Source organism: Orcinus orca, chromosome 3 (genome assembly GCF_937001465.1).
Source record: "Orcinus orca chromosome 3, mOrcOrc1.1, whole genome shotgun sequence".
Lineage (NCBI taxonomy): Eukaryota > Metazoa > Chordata > Mammalia > Artiodactyla > Delphinidae > Orcinus > Orcinus orca.
In genome coordinates this window covers 184,497,966-184,512,962 of record NC_064561.1, presented here as the reverse complement: position 1 = coordinate 184,512,962, position 14,997 = coordinate 184,497,966, and the positions used below count along the sequence as shown (strand labels likewise).

General features: G+C 65.2%; 1 protein-coding gene across 3 annotated transcripts in view; it reads right to left on the bottom strand.

Annotated features, from left to right (window-relative positions):
• Positions 1-2,985: 2,985 nt before the first annotated feature.
• Positions 2,986-14,997, bottom strand: part of SLC12A7 (solute carrier family 12 member 7) — a 42,105-nt gene continuing 30,093 nt past the window's right edge. For 2 of the 3 annotated variants that reach the window (XM_012534719.3, XM_033436639.2), the window contains exons 18-25: positions 12,229-12,424; positions 11,827-11,996; positions 11,270-11,401; positions 10,537-10,644; positions 9,210-9,388; positions 8,612-8,626; positions 5,536-5,669; positions 2,986-4,422 (exon numbers count right to left, since the gene is read on the bottom strand). In XM_012534719.3, coding sequence (XP_012390173.1) covers positions 4,331-4,422; positions 5,536-5,669; positions 8,612-8,626; positions 9,210-9,388; positions 10,537-10,644; positions 11,270-11,401; positions 11,827-11,996; positions 12,229-12,424 — 1,026 coding nt within the window. In that variant the 3' untranslated portion in view covers positions 2,986-4,330. The remainder of the gene's footprint in view (positions 4,423-5,535; positions 5,670-8,611; positions 8,627-9,209; positions 9,389-10,536; positions 10,645-11,269; positions 11,402-11,826; positions 11,997-12,228; positions 12,425-14,997) is intronic. The other variant, XM_033436638.2, reaches the window with a different exon arrangement.

Sequence of the window (14,997 nt, the reverse complement as noted above, 5' to 3'; positions counted from 1 at the left end):
TGAGGTTGGGTTCGTGCTGTGGGGACGCTCCACGCCTCTGTGGGGCTGCGCGGGCTGAGGCTCACGTGGAGATGCTGGCCCTTTGCGGATGCGCCCCCTCCACCTCCTCCCCCCCCTTCTAGGCGCCGTGTTCGTGGCTGCTTAAAAAATCCCTCCGGGCTTCCGAGTAGCTGGCGTCTGTGAGCTGCACCCGCATGCTTAGGGAGGCGCAGGCGTCCCATACCTCAGGGCTCCGGGGGTCTCAGAAGCAGACGCAGGCCGGGCCTGGCTGGCCCAGAGGCCAGCGGCCGGGTGTGGCCCCGCGCAGACGAGTCCACGTTCCGTTCTGTTGTCGTGAACCCAGCTCCATGTCACCTGCCCGTCGGCACCAAATGTTGGCCCCGACCCCAGTCCCTTCGTCTGTGTGCAGAGCTCCTGCACCCGGTCCCCACGTGAGGGGACTTGTAGTCCCAGCAGACCCATCCGGTCCTGCCACCGCCCACACCGCCCTCAGGCAGAGCTCGCTGGCCGGCCGGGAGTGTGGTGAGGCCTCAACTTCAGCCTGAGTCCAGACCCCGGTTTTAAAGACAAAATGTAACTGAAATGCCATTGAACGGACCAGAAGCTGAGTGTGTGTCTGCTGCCTGTGGATGCGTGGAGGAGAGAAGCCCACCCTCCCTGCCGCCAGTGCGGGTCCAGGACGGCTGAAAGGGACAGAGAAGCTGTTTGAGAGCAGCGACGAGAAAGATCGCTTATGAGCACACAGAGGGCGCCGTGTGGCCGTGGACACAGGAACTAAACGCCCACATGTGGAGAACAGCTCGTCTCTCGTGGACGCAGCGGCTTGACCTGGGGCGGGGCCCCGGGACCACATGCATCAGGGGAAGCAGCTGCCCTCCTGGAAGAAAGGCTGTGAGACAGAGATGGCCGGGGTCAGCGGAGCTGTCCAGCCTGCTGCCCGCTGGGCCTGGGCGGGGGTGACGGGGAGGAGGCCCCAGCGCCGAGTCCACCAGGGAAGCCTCGTGGTGACTGGGCAAGTACAGAGAGATGCCTTCTGTAACGGAAACAAAGAGCCTCGTTACTTATTTAAGTGTAGATCTGGCTACTGGACGATCCCCAAACTGGACCAACCTGAGTCTTACTTCCTAAGGAGGCCCTCCCGGAGAGTGTGTTGCCGGAGAAACCTGGCACGAGCGAAGGTCTTCGCGACACTAGGGGGCGTGGGCCCTCGGCTTGGCCACCCCACCTCCTGGTCCCCCGTCCGCGCGCCGGCCTCCCTCTTGCCCCCTTCCCGGGCCCGTGCTCTTGGCCGCTCCGCTCATGCGTGCGGCCCCTGCCGGCCCCCGAGCCCGGGAGTCTCTTTCCTCGTGTTCCTCTGAGCACAGACACAACGTGGTCACTTACGTCTCTGCACCCGGGGCACCTGGTAGTGGGACGAGGGAGGAGACCCTGGACCCCACTCCTGCTCCCAAGGCCACTCTCTGCCTCATTCCCTCGCTTCTGCCCTCAACCCTCGTGCTTCTCTGCACCTGAGATGAGCCCCGTGCGCCGACCCCGCGTGCCGGGCCGGGCTCGCCTGTGCCTGCTGCCCGCGGGCCCCGTTTCCGTCTGCTCCTGGGGGACCCACAGCTTGTCCGGGGACCAGGCTCTTCACGAGGGAGGCCCAGCGAGCATGGAGGGTGAGTGAGGGAATGAGCGGGTGGATGAGTGAGTGGACGCCGCCCGCCACCACCGGACACAGGACGGCTGCTGCCCAGTCTGAGCCTGGAAGGATGGGGTGGGCGGTGCCCGCCACTGGCCATCGTCCGAGAAGTGGGACCCAGGGCCTCCCATGGGCTCCGTGAGCCACACGCTCCCACCGTGCGTACGCCCACAGCACCTCTGTCAGGGTTGGGGGTGGCTGGGAGTCGCTGCCCCAGGGGGGGCCAACCAGGGACGAGCCGGCGCCCCCAGCTGCCTCTTCACCCTCCGAAGCGCCTGGCGCCGAGTCTGGCGGGGCTGCACCCCCACGGCGACCCCAGGCGCTCCAGGCTGCGGGTCCACGTGCACCGCGGCGAGGGCCTCGACCGCTCGGCGCCTCTGCAGACTCGGCGAACAGCAGGTGGGAGACACAGCAGGGCGGCCGGAGTTAGAGCCGCTGCTGGCGTCCACGGCGAGGGGGCAGCACGAGGGGGGCGCTGGGACGGAGCAGGGGTCGGACGTTGCCAGGGAAACCGGGGAGGCCCAGCCGCCAACACAGAGGTAGGGAGGCAGCACCGGGGCAGCGGCCGGGGAGGCTGAGGATTCACCACCTTCTTAGAACATTTCTCTTCACCCTAAACAGAGACCCCGTGCCCACCACGGGCCCCCAGTCTCCACCCCCGCCCCTGTGGCTGCACCGTCAGCCAGTCTGGCTCTGGCTCTGCCCACCCTGGACGTGTAACGGGAGCGTGACGGTCGTGCCCGGCATCCTTCTCACAGCAGAGTGTTCTCGAGGCCCAGCTGTACTGCAGCACTTCATCCGTCTCAGGACTGCGTTACACACCGTCACACGTGTGCACTGTGCTCGTCCACGTGCGTCAGCTGACAGGCACGTGCGCTGCTCTACAGCAGGGCGGTTGTGAGCGCTAGGAACCGGCGCTTCCACGTCTGCTCGGGCGTCCGTTCCTCTTGGCTTTGACGTCCAGGAGTGGAACTGCTGGGTCTCCTGGACCAGGGACCAGGGCCCCTGGTCACAGACTCTTTGCCGATTCCACGCTGATAGAAATTACAGGTGGAGTCGTGTCAGCCAGCAGCAGGATCTCACTGCTGTGCTGCACACCCAGCCGGGGGGGACGCGGGGCGGCTCCCCGTTGACAGCGGTTTGGTTTTTACTTCTTTCCGCCAATTCACGTGATGACTCTTTCGCCATCGGAGTGTGCTTTGGCTGATAGACCTGAAATAAAGTCCTCCAAGAAGGGGGGGGGAGCACCTCCAAACGTTTAATTTCTACGCTGAGCGAGTCACGGGAGATCCTTCAACATACTTAGATTTTATACAATTTTATTCTTCTACTAACAAAATCATACAAAGGACCTAAAAAAGAAAAACGTGAAATCAACTTTAAAATGGCTGCAGTTACGGTTACACAGTTGACAGTGTGGAAAGGATGCCCCGTGTAGACGGACACAGCAGGAAGCAGGTGGAGGGCACGGGCACCTCCGTTCCACGTGAGCCGGGGTCATGTGACTTAGGAGAGGGACTGGCGGGCCCCTCCCCAGATGCGCGAGGGGTCTGGAGGCCTAACTCGGCACTGACCCAAGACCCCCCCCTCCCCAGCCCAGCTGTGGCATTTGGCACACGCTGTGGCCGCCGAACGCTGCCCAGCCACCCCTCAGAAGCGTCTGGAAGCACATGCCTAGCCCCTGCCTGACCTGAAATCCATGCACCAGGCCGATTCCCTTGGGAGCCCACAGGAGCCAGAGAAGGCCAACGGCTGGTCTGTTTGGAGCCCCTTTCACAGAAGCTATCTCCTCAGGGTCAACTTTTATCACTGAGACTCCCCCAGGTGTTTAAATAAATAAATAAGCCATGGGGAAGTGAGGCACAAATTACTGCGACAATATACAATGGACGTGATCACGTGTGTAAAGTGCAAACAGTCCAGGATCATTGGAAGGTATCGTGTCAGTGCCCCCTCATGTCGCTGGGACCACCTGTCAGCGCCCTAAACACAGCTGGGACCACCGTCGGTGCCGGTGGGAGGGGACACACAGGCTCAGCTGACAGCCGGTTGCTGTAGCTGCTGACGTCACAGCCCTCCCGCGGCTGCAGCCTCGTCCCCTTTCTCCAGCGTGAAGTGTGGAAGCTGAGATCACAGGCAGGCGCACGTCAGATGCTCCAAGTGTGTGGCGCTCCCGGCTCCGAAGGCTCCCCCCTTTGCCTGCAGGTTCCTGGAGCATAAACGCAGGCGGACACCCAGCTGGGAAGCGCCGGGGCCTGAGCCCGGGCCCCTGAGGAGCCTGCACCCAGCTGCCGACGCTCCACCTCAGTCTGTGCGGCTTCTCGCGGGTCGGGGGGATCCGAGTGAACGTAACTGCACGACAGCCCGAAGATCCAACCCAGGGAAATCGATTCTAGAATCCAAGGGGCTTCCCACCTCCTCTGTCACCATGAGACGGCCAGCCACGTCCCAGGTCACGGCCAGCCTCGCCGGAGCGGGGGGGAAGGGGGGCACGAGGGCATCGCGCCTCCCCTCGGCCGTGAGGAAACCTTGAGTCACGTGCCGGCTCTTGGCCTGGACAGGAGAGCCCCCGGGGGCATCAGGTGCTGGTCCGCGAGCATCGCAGCGCCATCCGCACACCGCCGGGCACATCCCCGGTGCGGCCGAACGTTAGGAGTAGATGGTGACCACCTCCCGGCCGCTGCCCCTGACCAGGAGGACCCTGTTCAGCCCCTCAGTCAGGACCTCGAGGAACTCCATGTCTGGGGGCACCGAGTTAAGGACAAAGCCAACCCAACCAGGTGCGTGGCTGAAAGGGTGAACGGAGCACCTTCACCACCCAGGAGCCCACGGCCAGTTAGGCCTTGGCTGGAGAAAGAGACGAGGACGGGACAGGGAAGGCCGGGACCCAGGGCCTTCGGGGAGGAGACGGCCAGTGTGAGGGAAAGAGGAGCACTGACCCTGCCAAGGAGGAACCTGTCCACCCCCAAGACCCTGGATAGGCCGGGGAGTCCTGGTTACCACGAGGCACAGACCCGTGAAGCGTGTGGTCAGCCTGAGGCTCAGAACCCGGGACCAGGCTGCGTGCCTCCTCCCACCTCGTCCTGCCCCTGGGGGACCGACCTGTGACCCCGAGGCCAGGATGACAGCCTCGCGCCCCGCGGCTGACCCACGAGGGCTCCACCCGCCAGGGGGCTTCAGGGCACCTGGTGCCGGGAAGGGCTTGGGGATGGAGCCACGGCTCTGCCACGTCCTGGAGACGGGCAGGAAGGGACCCGGCCGGGTGGGAGCTCAGAGCCCGGCGCCGACGAGGACCCAGAGCCGGAGCTGCAGCAGGAAGGATCTGGGTCGGTCATGCGGTGACTCACCCGCCGGGTCGGTCTCTGAGGCCACGTGCTCCTCACACACCACCCTGATCCAGGGGCCACTGTGATCCTCGTGGAGGCCCCGGAAGGCCCCCTCCTCAGTCACGTGGCCACACTGCCCCTCGGCCCCACTGCTCACGCCCGAGGCGATCAGGGGCGACTCCTGGGGCTCCCCCGCCCAGCTGCCCTGGGGCCCCAGCAGCTCAAACGTGGGACAGAGAAGCACACTCGCCCGCTGGCTCGCGCCCCCTGCTGGCCACGAGGGGCCCAGGCAGCCGGCAGGAGCCGCCCGCTCGCAGCCTCTGCGTGCGTCTGCCCACAGCCCCGCGGGCGGCCCGGGGCAAAGCGGCTCTGGTCTGGGCCACCTGGGCTGGCCGCCCCGCCCGACGTCGAGGGCCCTGCGGCTCCTGACCCCTGGCCCGGGTGTCTCCGCTGAGCAGGAGAGGAGGGGGTGTTACCCTGCCGCGGCAGCGGTGCCCCGACGTGGGGGCGGCGCCCGGGAAAGGATACAGTTCTCGTCCCCCTGCCGGTTTCTGGGGGGGCCCGGCATGTTCAGCAGGACCAGCTGGGCATCCTGGGACTTGTCAAGGACGACGCCGTTGAGCTTCACGGCCGTGTGCATCCTCCGCACGTTGGACTGGTCCCTGTGGGAGGAAGACGGTCACTTGGCACCTCCAGCCGCGGTCCTGGGTGCCGGGCTCAGGCCCCACCCTGCCCGCTCCACTTCCGTCAGGAAGGGCGGGTGAAAACAGATCAGACCCGCCACCCGGAGCACCCCCGGCACGGCGGTTGCATGTGGAGGCCAAGATGACAGCCGGGCACGTCAGCTTCTGCTCCCCAAGCACTGCCCCTTGGGCGGGAGCAGCCCCTTCGACGGCACAGCGTGCACCTCCAGGTCACGGAGTGTCTCCCGTTGAGACCCCTGCCTGCAGCTGAGCCTGCCCTAAACGCTGCCCCTCGCTGCTTCCGACGCAGAGGGTGAGCGAGGAAGGGCCCAGCCCTCCGCCCGCTCTGGAGGCCCCAGGCCTGGAACAGAGCCAGAGGTGCCAGAGGCGCTGGCTGAGCGTGTCCGCCATGAGGCCCAGCCCCGGCTCCGTCCACCCGGCCGACGGCTGAAAGACGAGAGCCCCCGCCCTTGGAGACCCGGACCCTGTGCCCGTTGCTCACTGCCTGCCCGGTGCCCACACTCCTCGAAGCGGGCGGGGCATCCACTGCGCACCGGTGGTTCTCCAAGCGTCCCGGGCAACCAGGTCTGGCAGCAGCCCCCAAAGCAGGATCCCCAGGGAAGCAAGACTGGGGACACCAGCTGCGCAGGCACCTGTGCTTGTCCTCCCCCCTCCCCAGGTCCCTCCCCAGTGAGCTGGGTTCCGAGAAGCAGGGGGCAGACGCCCCGGCTGGGAAGACCCGCCTCACTGCACCAGCACCCCGCCTGCGCTGGGCGCTCCAGCACCACCGCCAACTCTGGGGCCGCACACAGGATACGCAGCTCAAAGGCCACCCGTGCCTCAGACATAAGAGGGACGGGCGGATGGGCAGACATACAGACAGAGGCCGCCACACAAGGGGTCAGGGAAAGGCCCCCAGGATGCATTCCAGGCCACACCCTTTGCTCAACGCAAGCCTTAAGCTAAATAAACCCAATTACAGCCTCCAATCACCAGGAGGGAAACAGGGAGACGGAGCCCTGCTTTCCTCTCTCCAATTTTATCCGGTGAAATTACAGCTTGGGTCTCCGTCCACAGCAGTCAGGGGTCTTTCGTTACAAGAACCGTGAATCAGGTGCCAGGATGGACCACAATTACCAGTGCGTTTGGGGACAAGGCGATCCCGGGAATGCGTGTGTGACACTGAAGGGCCTCTCAGGGTTAACAGTCTGAAAACACTTATAATCTTAAAATCAGGAGTTTGGGTCTGGACAGACCCGCAGCTCCAAGATGACAGGCCCCGTGGAGGCGAGAGAGGCGCAGACGTGGGGCGGGGCAGCCCGTGTGTCCAGGAAGTTAACGGAAACCTTCACTGCCTCCACAACCGGCCATGAGGCCACCAAATGGAAGCACGTGGCCATGTGCTGAGCCTGGAGAGGGGCTTCCCACACGGGGTCCTCTGAGGCTGGGAACTGCGGCTCGGGCGGGGGCCGCCCGGGGCGGAGGAAGGCTCCGTGGGGGCTAAGGTGGAAATCCAGACCCTTGGCTCCAGACGGAGACACGGAGGAGGCTGGCGAAACAGAGAGAGACGCCCACACGCCCGGGGGCCAGCGAATCCGCCGCAGGGCGCCCACCGTGGGGAGCTTTAGTTGGGCGCATGCCACTTGTGGGCCGACCTCCAACCTTCCGGGAGCCCCTCCAGCCCACCCCGAGGAGAAGCCAGATGGGAGTGGGGTTCCGTCTGCCGCTCGCACCCTGCGGACCCCCGCCAGGCGCACGCGGGGCACGGGCCCACGGCTCACCACGCCTTCTGGGGGGGACACGCACTCCTGTGTCCACGGGTTTGTTTTTGTCTTTTTAATTAGGAGGCTTTACTCGTGGGGCACTTCGAGGTCGTGAAAACACGGCAGGAAGTGCAGGACTCGGCCCAGCGTTCCCCGACTCATCTGCACGTTTTGCTCCCTCAGGGTGTGTTGCCCTCGGGTTTCGGGGCTGGAACAGGAAGTGCACCCCAAGTCCCGAGGCTCCACGGAGCACGCTGGCCGGGCTCCCACGGGAGGGACAGCAGTCGGAAAATCATGGGGGAACAAGGGGTGGACAGATGCACAGACAGACAGCAACCCCAGGCGGGCCCTGGAGGCCTGGCCCTAAGCCTTCAGGGGCCGGCCACGCAGAGGTTCATCCACATCCCTTCCCACGAGACTAAAGGTGGCAGCTTCCTATGGGGCAAAAAGGCACCCGGTGCTGGGCAGACAGGAGGAAACGCCGTCCCGGACGAGCTGAGATGAGGTCCGAACCCCCAGCCCCAAGGGATGTGGGTGAACGATCGCTACCAGCTACAGGCACAGCACACGCTCTGCTCCGCTGCAGAGCCGCTCGGGACCAACCTCCCTCCAACCTCAGCCCTCACGTGCTGCCCAGAGAGGGATTTGGGGGGTGCGCCCTGAGCCGCTCCAAACAGAGTGAGCAAACTAAACGGGCGAGCGCCACCTGCACACGGACATGCGCACGTGGCCCAGGCACATATACACGGACACGCACACACGGGCCAGACGCATATACAAGGACGTGCACACACACCCAGACACATACACGTGGCCCAGGCACATATACGTGAACACGCACACACACAGACATGCGCACACGGCCGAGGCACACGTACACGGACATGCGTACACACCTGCTGAGCACACATACTGGGACGTGCGTGCACACACAGAACTTGGCACACACACAGGGCCGAGCACGTATGCACGGACACATGCACATACACCGGGACGTGCGCACACATGTACTCACGGGCACACCCACACATGGGGCCCTGCACACACACAGGGCTGTGCACACACTCGGACATGCACACACGGTTCACGGGGGCTGTGCGTGCAGCGCATGCCAAGGCAACCACGTCTACGAGGTCCTGCGTAAAGGGAGTGACTTACAGGCTTCCCCATTCTCTACATGGAAGAAAAAACAGAGAGCACGTTACTTTAAGCGGAAACACGACACACGCTTTGAACCGCTACTCGGCTCATCCCCGCTGCCCCTCTCATCTGACTGTGGCCCTCCTCAAGCACACTGACCCCTCGGGCCCCCTCGGGCCCCCCAGGCCCTGCCGATGACTCAGGGCTCCAGGGCTCTGCTCCGCCACCGAAGACCCGGGAGATACTGTCCTAGTCTCGCACTCGGAACCCCTCCCCAGGTCCAGCCACGCCACCGACTGGCACCTGTGCCAGCCCTGGGGGCCCTCAGCTCAACAGCACGGCCAAGAGCCGAGGAGGGGGACGGGCCCCGGCCTGACGGGCAGCCTGGACGTCACCACGGGGGTTCAGGCCTGACCCCTAGGTGCTGGGACACCCACCAGGAACACTGACGGTGGCACCGCCGCCAACCCGCCACCCGCGTCCCCGCTGACTGGCGCTGGAAGGAGGCTGCGGCCCGGGGCCGGCTCCGGCCTCTCCGAGGCTGGATGTGCCCGCCGCTCCTCGCGGAGGCAAAGGGGCCCCTCGTGGCTGCGGGCTGCTGCGGGTGGACACTCACGGCTTCAGGCTGAAGAGGTCCTTGAACCCGGACATGCTGGTGTCCTTGTTCCGGTACTTCTCAGCGACCAGCTTCTCCTTCGTCCAGGTCATCTGCACCTTGTCCAGCGTGCACGGGGCCTGGGTCCTGGCGGCCACGGCAGAGTGGGAGGTGGTGTTCCTGTCGTGGATTAGCTGAGCCTGGAGGGAGAGCAGGACAGTGACCAGCCTTGCCACGACGGCAGGAACCCAGCCCGGGGGAGGGTGCGTGCACGGGGAGAGGAGCCGGCCAGCCCCGGGCCCCACACAGAGCACAGCCGACGGGGCCTGGGGACGTCTGGACCAGCCCTCCCAGGCCCCTCCTCCTGGGCTTCCAGACCAAACCCATCGTTACATTTCTGTCTCCTCCTGTCCCAACTCTGAAAGCCCCTGAGAAAGGACCTCTTCAGACGTGCTGACGGGAGATGTTGACATGCACGTCTCTGCACTGCACAGAGCCCCGCCCCCCGCACACACAGGCTCTGCCTCGACCTGCTCATCCATCCATCGATCCACCTGTCCATTCATCCGTCTGTCCATCCATCCTTCCCCTCACCCACCCACCCACCCACCCATCCGTCCATCCTTCCATCCATCCTTCCATCCATCCATCCTTCCCCTCACCCGTTCACCCCCCCCTCACTCGTCAACAGCAAAGGGGCTGTCAGGGAGCCCACATCCTTGGGGTGGGGCTGTGAGAGCCATGGAGTCTGGGGAAGGGGAGGTGCAGGGGGAAGGAGCTCCCACGTCACACGAGGTGCCCGGGAGCTGTATGCAAAGATGGCACTGACGACAGCTAGGAGCCGAAGGCCTGTGGGGTGAGGGGTCAGGGTCCCCAGGAAACCGCAGCGGCCTGTGTGGCGAGGGCGAAGGTCACTCAGGCAGGGACAGGGTTGGGCCGTGCAAGGCCGCGGGGACACGTGAGCCAGGACAAGGTTGGGAGGGGTGTAACGAGTTGGTGGCTGCTGGTTTGAGGATGGAGGGACAGGAGGAGGTGGCCGGTCGGGATATGATGTAAGAGAGGCGGGGCCGTGCACGAGCAGGACGGCCGGGGCCGGGCAGACACGGGCCCTGACCCCGGAGGCCTGTGAGGGCGTGACCTCGAGCCACGTGGCGAGGGGAGGTGGGGGCAGAAGCCGCGCCACCAGCTGTTCACAAAACCAGGTGTGGGGACAAAAGCTCGAGGAGGCCTCAGGGACACTGTCCTGGCAGTCACACGGGGTCCGGGAAAGGACAGGCCAGTGCGGCAGCGGGGGACACAGCCCACGCTGTCCAGGGGCCCAGCAGCACCCCCGTGTGGCCCCACGCACCTCCCGCTCCTGTTCCGTCTTGGACAGCTGCATCTGCTTCAGCATCTGCGACCTCTGCTCCATCACCAGCGTCCGCTCGTAGGTGAAGGCCGAGATGTCGTTCTCCACCTACAGGTTCCGAGGCACGGAAGCAGACGCGAGCACAGACTGATCACCACTCACCCCCCGTCCCCCAGCGAGCGTGCTGCGGGCCCGGGGGCCCCCGGGCCGCCCTCTGTGGCTCACAGCCCCGGCCCCGGCGTCCCCACCCCTACGCGTGACCGTGCAGGTCACGACTGAACGCCCTCCACCTGCCCCGGGACCCACATTCACTGACACACGAGACACCCACGAAAAGGCACCACAACCGTGGGCTCCGGACACAGGCCGGCCCACGCGCGCCCCACAGGACCGACCGTAACCCTCCCGCTGGCCCCGGAGCTCAGATCCCCCAGGAGGCGGCCAGCCCCGTGGTCAAGCCCGGTCCAGCCGGGTCCTCCTCCCGTGAACCCACGACCCAGTCCAGCCACGAGAAAAGCATCAGGCGAACCTAAACTGAGGGACTCACTACACATCGCCTGACCCTCCTTGAAGCTGTCGAGGTCACAGAAAAGGAAGGAAGGAACCCGAGCTGCCGTCACAGCCAGAGGACAGAGAAGATGCCGCGACGGCCCAGCAGGCCGGCCCTGGGCTGTAAGGGCCGTGGGGACCCTGCAGGTGAGAGCTGCGTCCGCCCAGTGCCCGGCTCCCTCACCATCTCCACCACCTCCACCTCGGCGCTGATGCGCAAGTGGTACAGGAATGTCTGCAAGTCCTTCTTCATCTGAATGCTGTTGTCGTGCACCTGGGCCACCGTGAAGATGCGCATCTGGCACCTCCTCCACACCTGAGGGGCGGGGGGCGGTCACTCCTGCCCGCTGTCCACTCCCTTCCCCAGTGGGGCCCCTCCCCCGTGTGGCCCCTCCCCATGAACCCGCTCCCCGTGTGGCCCCTCCCCCGTGACCCCCTCCCCGTGACCCCGCTCCCCGTGTGGCCCCTCCCCCGTGTGACCTCCCTCCCCCGTGTGACCCCCTCCCCATGACCCCGCTCCCCGTGTGACCTCCCTCCCCCATGTGACCCCCTCCCCATGACCCCCTCACCCGTGTGACCCCCTCCCCCATGTGACCCCCTCCCCATGACCCCGCTCCCCATGTGGCCCCTCCCCCGTGTGGCCCCCTCCCCATGACCCCGCTCCCCGTGTGGCCCCTCCCCCGTGACCCCCATGACCCCGCCCCCTACGCGACCCCGCTCCCTACGCGACCCCGCCCACACCTTGTGCTGGCGCAGCAGGAAAGGCAGCAGCATAAGCAGACCCCCGTCGTGCACGATCCACCACACGTCGATGTGCCCGTCGCTGAAGCGCTCCTGGTTTTGCGGAAACAGATCCACGTTCTTGGCCACCAGCAGGGCCTGCTGCGCCGCCGTGGTGTCCCGGACGGTGTCTGTGGAGAGGCGGGCAGGTCACGGGGTCACAGGCCCACCCAGCAGAACCGAGCGGCCTGGACTCACCAGCGGGACGGGGGCAGGGGAGCCCGGGGTCCCCACCAAGCCCCTCGTGGGGCACGCCCCCCCATCACTCTGCGGCCCAGCCGGGGCGCCCCCGGGAACCGCCCCATGGGGGCAAGGCCAGGGAGAGGGGATCCCGTCACGCGGCTTCCGAACGGCCCGACCCACCAACGAAGTTCTTCCAGGAGAAGGGGCTGTCTTCCCGCTTCCAGGCCTCGGGCCAGGCCATGAGCACCGTGTTATGCTTCATGCCCCCCAGGCCAGCCGACTGGATCAGGTGGGACATGCCGTCCCGAAGGTTGGACGACACCACCAGCTGGCAGAAGCCCTTGGCCTTCTCGGCGCCCATCAGGGCCCGGATGTTCTGCAGACACAGGCGGGTCGGGCTTGGGGTGAGGGGTGGGCTGGGGGCAGCAGGTCCCAGCACACACCCGCCTACTACACGGGGCCGGGCGGGCCCCAGGTGGGCTCACAGCCTCACGCGTGGGGGCCAGAGGCTCAGCGGGCGCCCCTCGGTACCCGAAGTCGAGGCCAGGGCCCGGCGCTCTCGGGCACTGCCTGCGTGTGCACGTGAGCACCAGTGCACACACGCGTGCGTGCCCACAGGAGAGCGGGGTCACAGGCCACCCCCTACTGCACATGGACACCCTGGCCCTCACTCCTAGCTTGCGGGAACCTTGGTCAGGAAGCATCAAACCACACAGCTCTTCCTAGAAGGCGGTGGTGCGGGAGTGAAGTGCCCGGCGGGTGCACTGCTGCCCCTCCGCCACGTGCCACGCGTCCGACTGGGGCAGCTCCGCGTCACAGCGCAGCCCGGCACACTGTGACCACGGCAGGCCTCCTGTCGAGGTAGCGCCACCTGTGCAGCGGGTCCTCTGCCGGCCGTGCCGACTGGCCCTCGGGGGCCTGGCTTGGGGGTGGGGCCTCAAGCCACAGGGAAGCACTGCCGGCCGACACCAAATGGAACTGCCCCCTGGAGTCCAACCCCCCCGGCTCCTCCAACCTGTGCCTCCCCGGCTGGGACGTGTCCCCCGTGCAGGTCCCGCAATGCACTTTGGAACGTGGACTGCTTATCTCCGAGTCGCACAGGCTGTGGGCAGAGGGGTTCTGCCCCAGGATGGACTCCACTCAGAACCTCACCCACACCTGAGCCAGGTGATTTAGAAGACGAGATTTGGGACCTTTGAACTGCGGGTACGTAGACGAAATTCCTCACTTACTTGACGTTGTAAGGGGTTGAGACTTGGGAGGATGCAGTGATGAGATAACATACTTTGCACATCAGGCAGGTGTGCATTCTGGGGGCCAGAAGACAGACCACAGTGGGTTGATGGTGGCCCCCAAAAGATACACCCACCTCCTAATCCTGAGAACCTGTGAATGTGGCCTTATTGGAAAAAAGTCTTTGCTGATGTAATTAAGTTAAGGGTCTTGACGTGAAACCTCCTGGATTATCCAGGTGGTCCCAAATCCAATGTCAGGGACAGGAGAGAAGGCAGACACAGAGAAGCCATGTAAAGACAGAGGTGGAGGGCTTCCCTGGTGGCGCAGTGGTTGGGAGTCCGCCTGCAGATGCAGGGGGCGTGGGTTCGTGCCCCGGTCCAGGAGGATACCGCGTGCCGTGGAGTAGCTGCGCCCGTGGGCCGTGGCTGCTGAGCCTGCGCGTCTGGAGCCTGTGCTCCGCAACGGGAGAGGCCACAACAGTGAGAGGCACGCGTACCGCAAAAAATAAAACAAAAACAAAACAAAACAAAACAAGACAGAGGTGGAGACCGAAGGGACGTGGCCAGGAGCCCAGGGACACCTGGAGCCCCGGGAGCTGGACGAGGCAGGAAGGACCCTCCCCTGGAGCTCAGGAGGGAGCTTGGCCCTGGGGCACCTCGATGTGTGACTTTTGGCCTCAGAGCGCAGACAGAGTGAATCTTGGCTGTTCTAAGCCCCTGTTGCTGATACTTGGGATGGACGCCCCAGGACCTCATATGGAAGGTTGGAGCCACGTCCCCCCTCGACCACCCGGACTTGAGCCACCAGGTCAAAGGGCTGCTGGCTCAAGAAGGAAGAGTCCAAACAGGTGCGTGGATGTGACCCAGGGCTGCCGTGGTGCAGCCGCAGTGCAGTTCAGGGATCCCTGGACCCACGCTTCCTGGAGACCAGAGGCCAGGGGCTCAGCCCCATCAGGACACGGTCGCTCAAGGGGCTTAAAGGTCGCATGCTCTAGCTTTGAGACCAACAGCTTCTCAGGTCACTGGTGGAAATGCTGACCTGATGCTATGGCTTCAGGGAGACACAGCGGGGTTTTGTGGTTCTTCTGTCCTGCTGCTGGAAAGCCCACTCCGCGGCCTTGTGAGGTGTCGGCGCCCCCGCTACCCTGGCCTCGCGGGAACTTCGAGGGCCCAGCGGTATCTTCGGGGCCTCGGGCACTACCTCCACACCCAGCTCCTGGGGCCCTGAGGACCAGGCCCTGTGGGACCTCAAAGTCAACGTGTGAGCCCTTCCCTGCCCCACAGAAGACCAGCCTCGTTCACGCCCCCGGGAAGGGGAGTGCAGAGCACGGCCTCTCCCACAACCCGGCCAGCGCGTCTCAGCTGCTGAGCCATCTGACGTGAGCTGCTCAATCCCCCTAACCCAGCAGGAACCCAGAGGGCTCTCCCCTCACGAGGCCTCTGCTTCCGCGGCGGGACACACGCTGAAAAACTCGAGGAAGGTCCAAGTGCACTGCCCGGTCTTCGACCTACAAAACCGGGTGGGTGCCCAGTGACCCTCCAGCGGGTGAGATGCTGTGGGCTGCACCCGACTGCAGCATCCCTGGGGTCCTCACCCTCTGAGACCCCGTGAGTGCCTCCACCCAGCCCCTCCCCTCGGGAACACACTTGGCCCTGAGCTGCATCCGTGCCGGACATCTGGGGCGAAACCCCGCTGTGCCGTCCTCTTCCCATG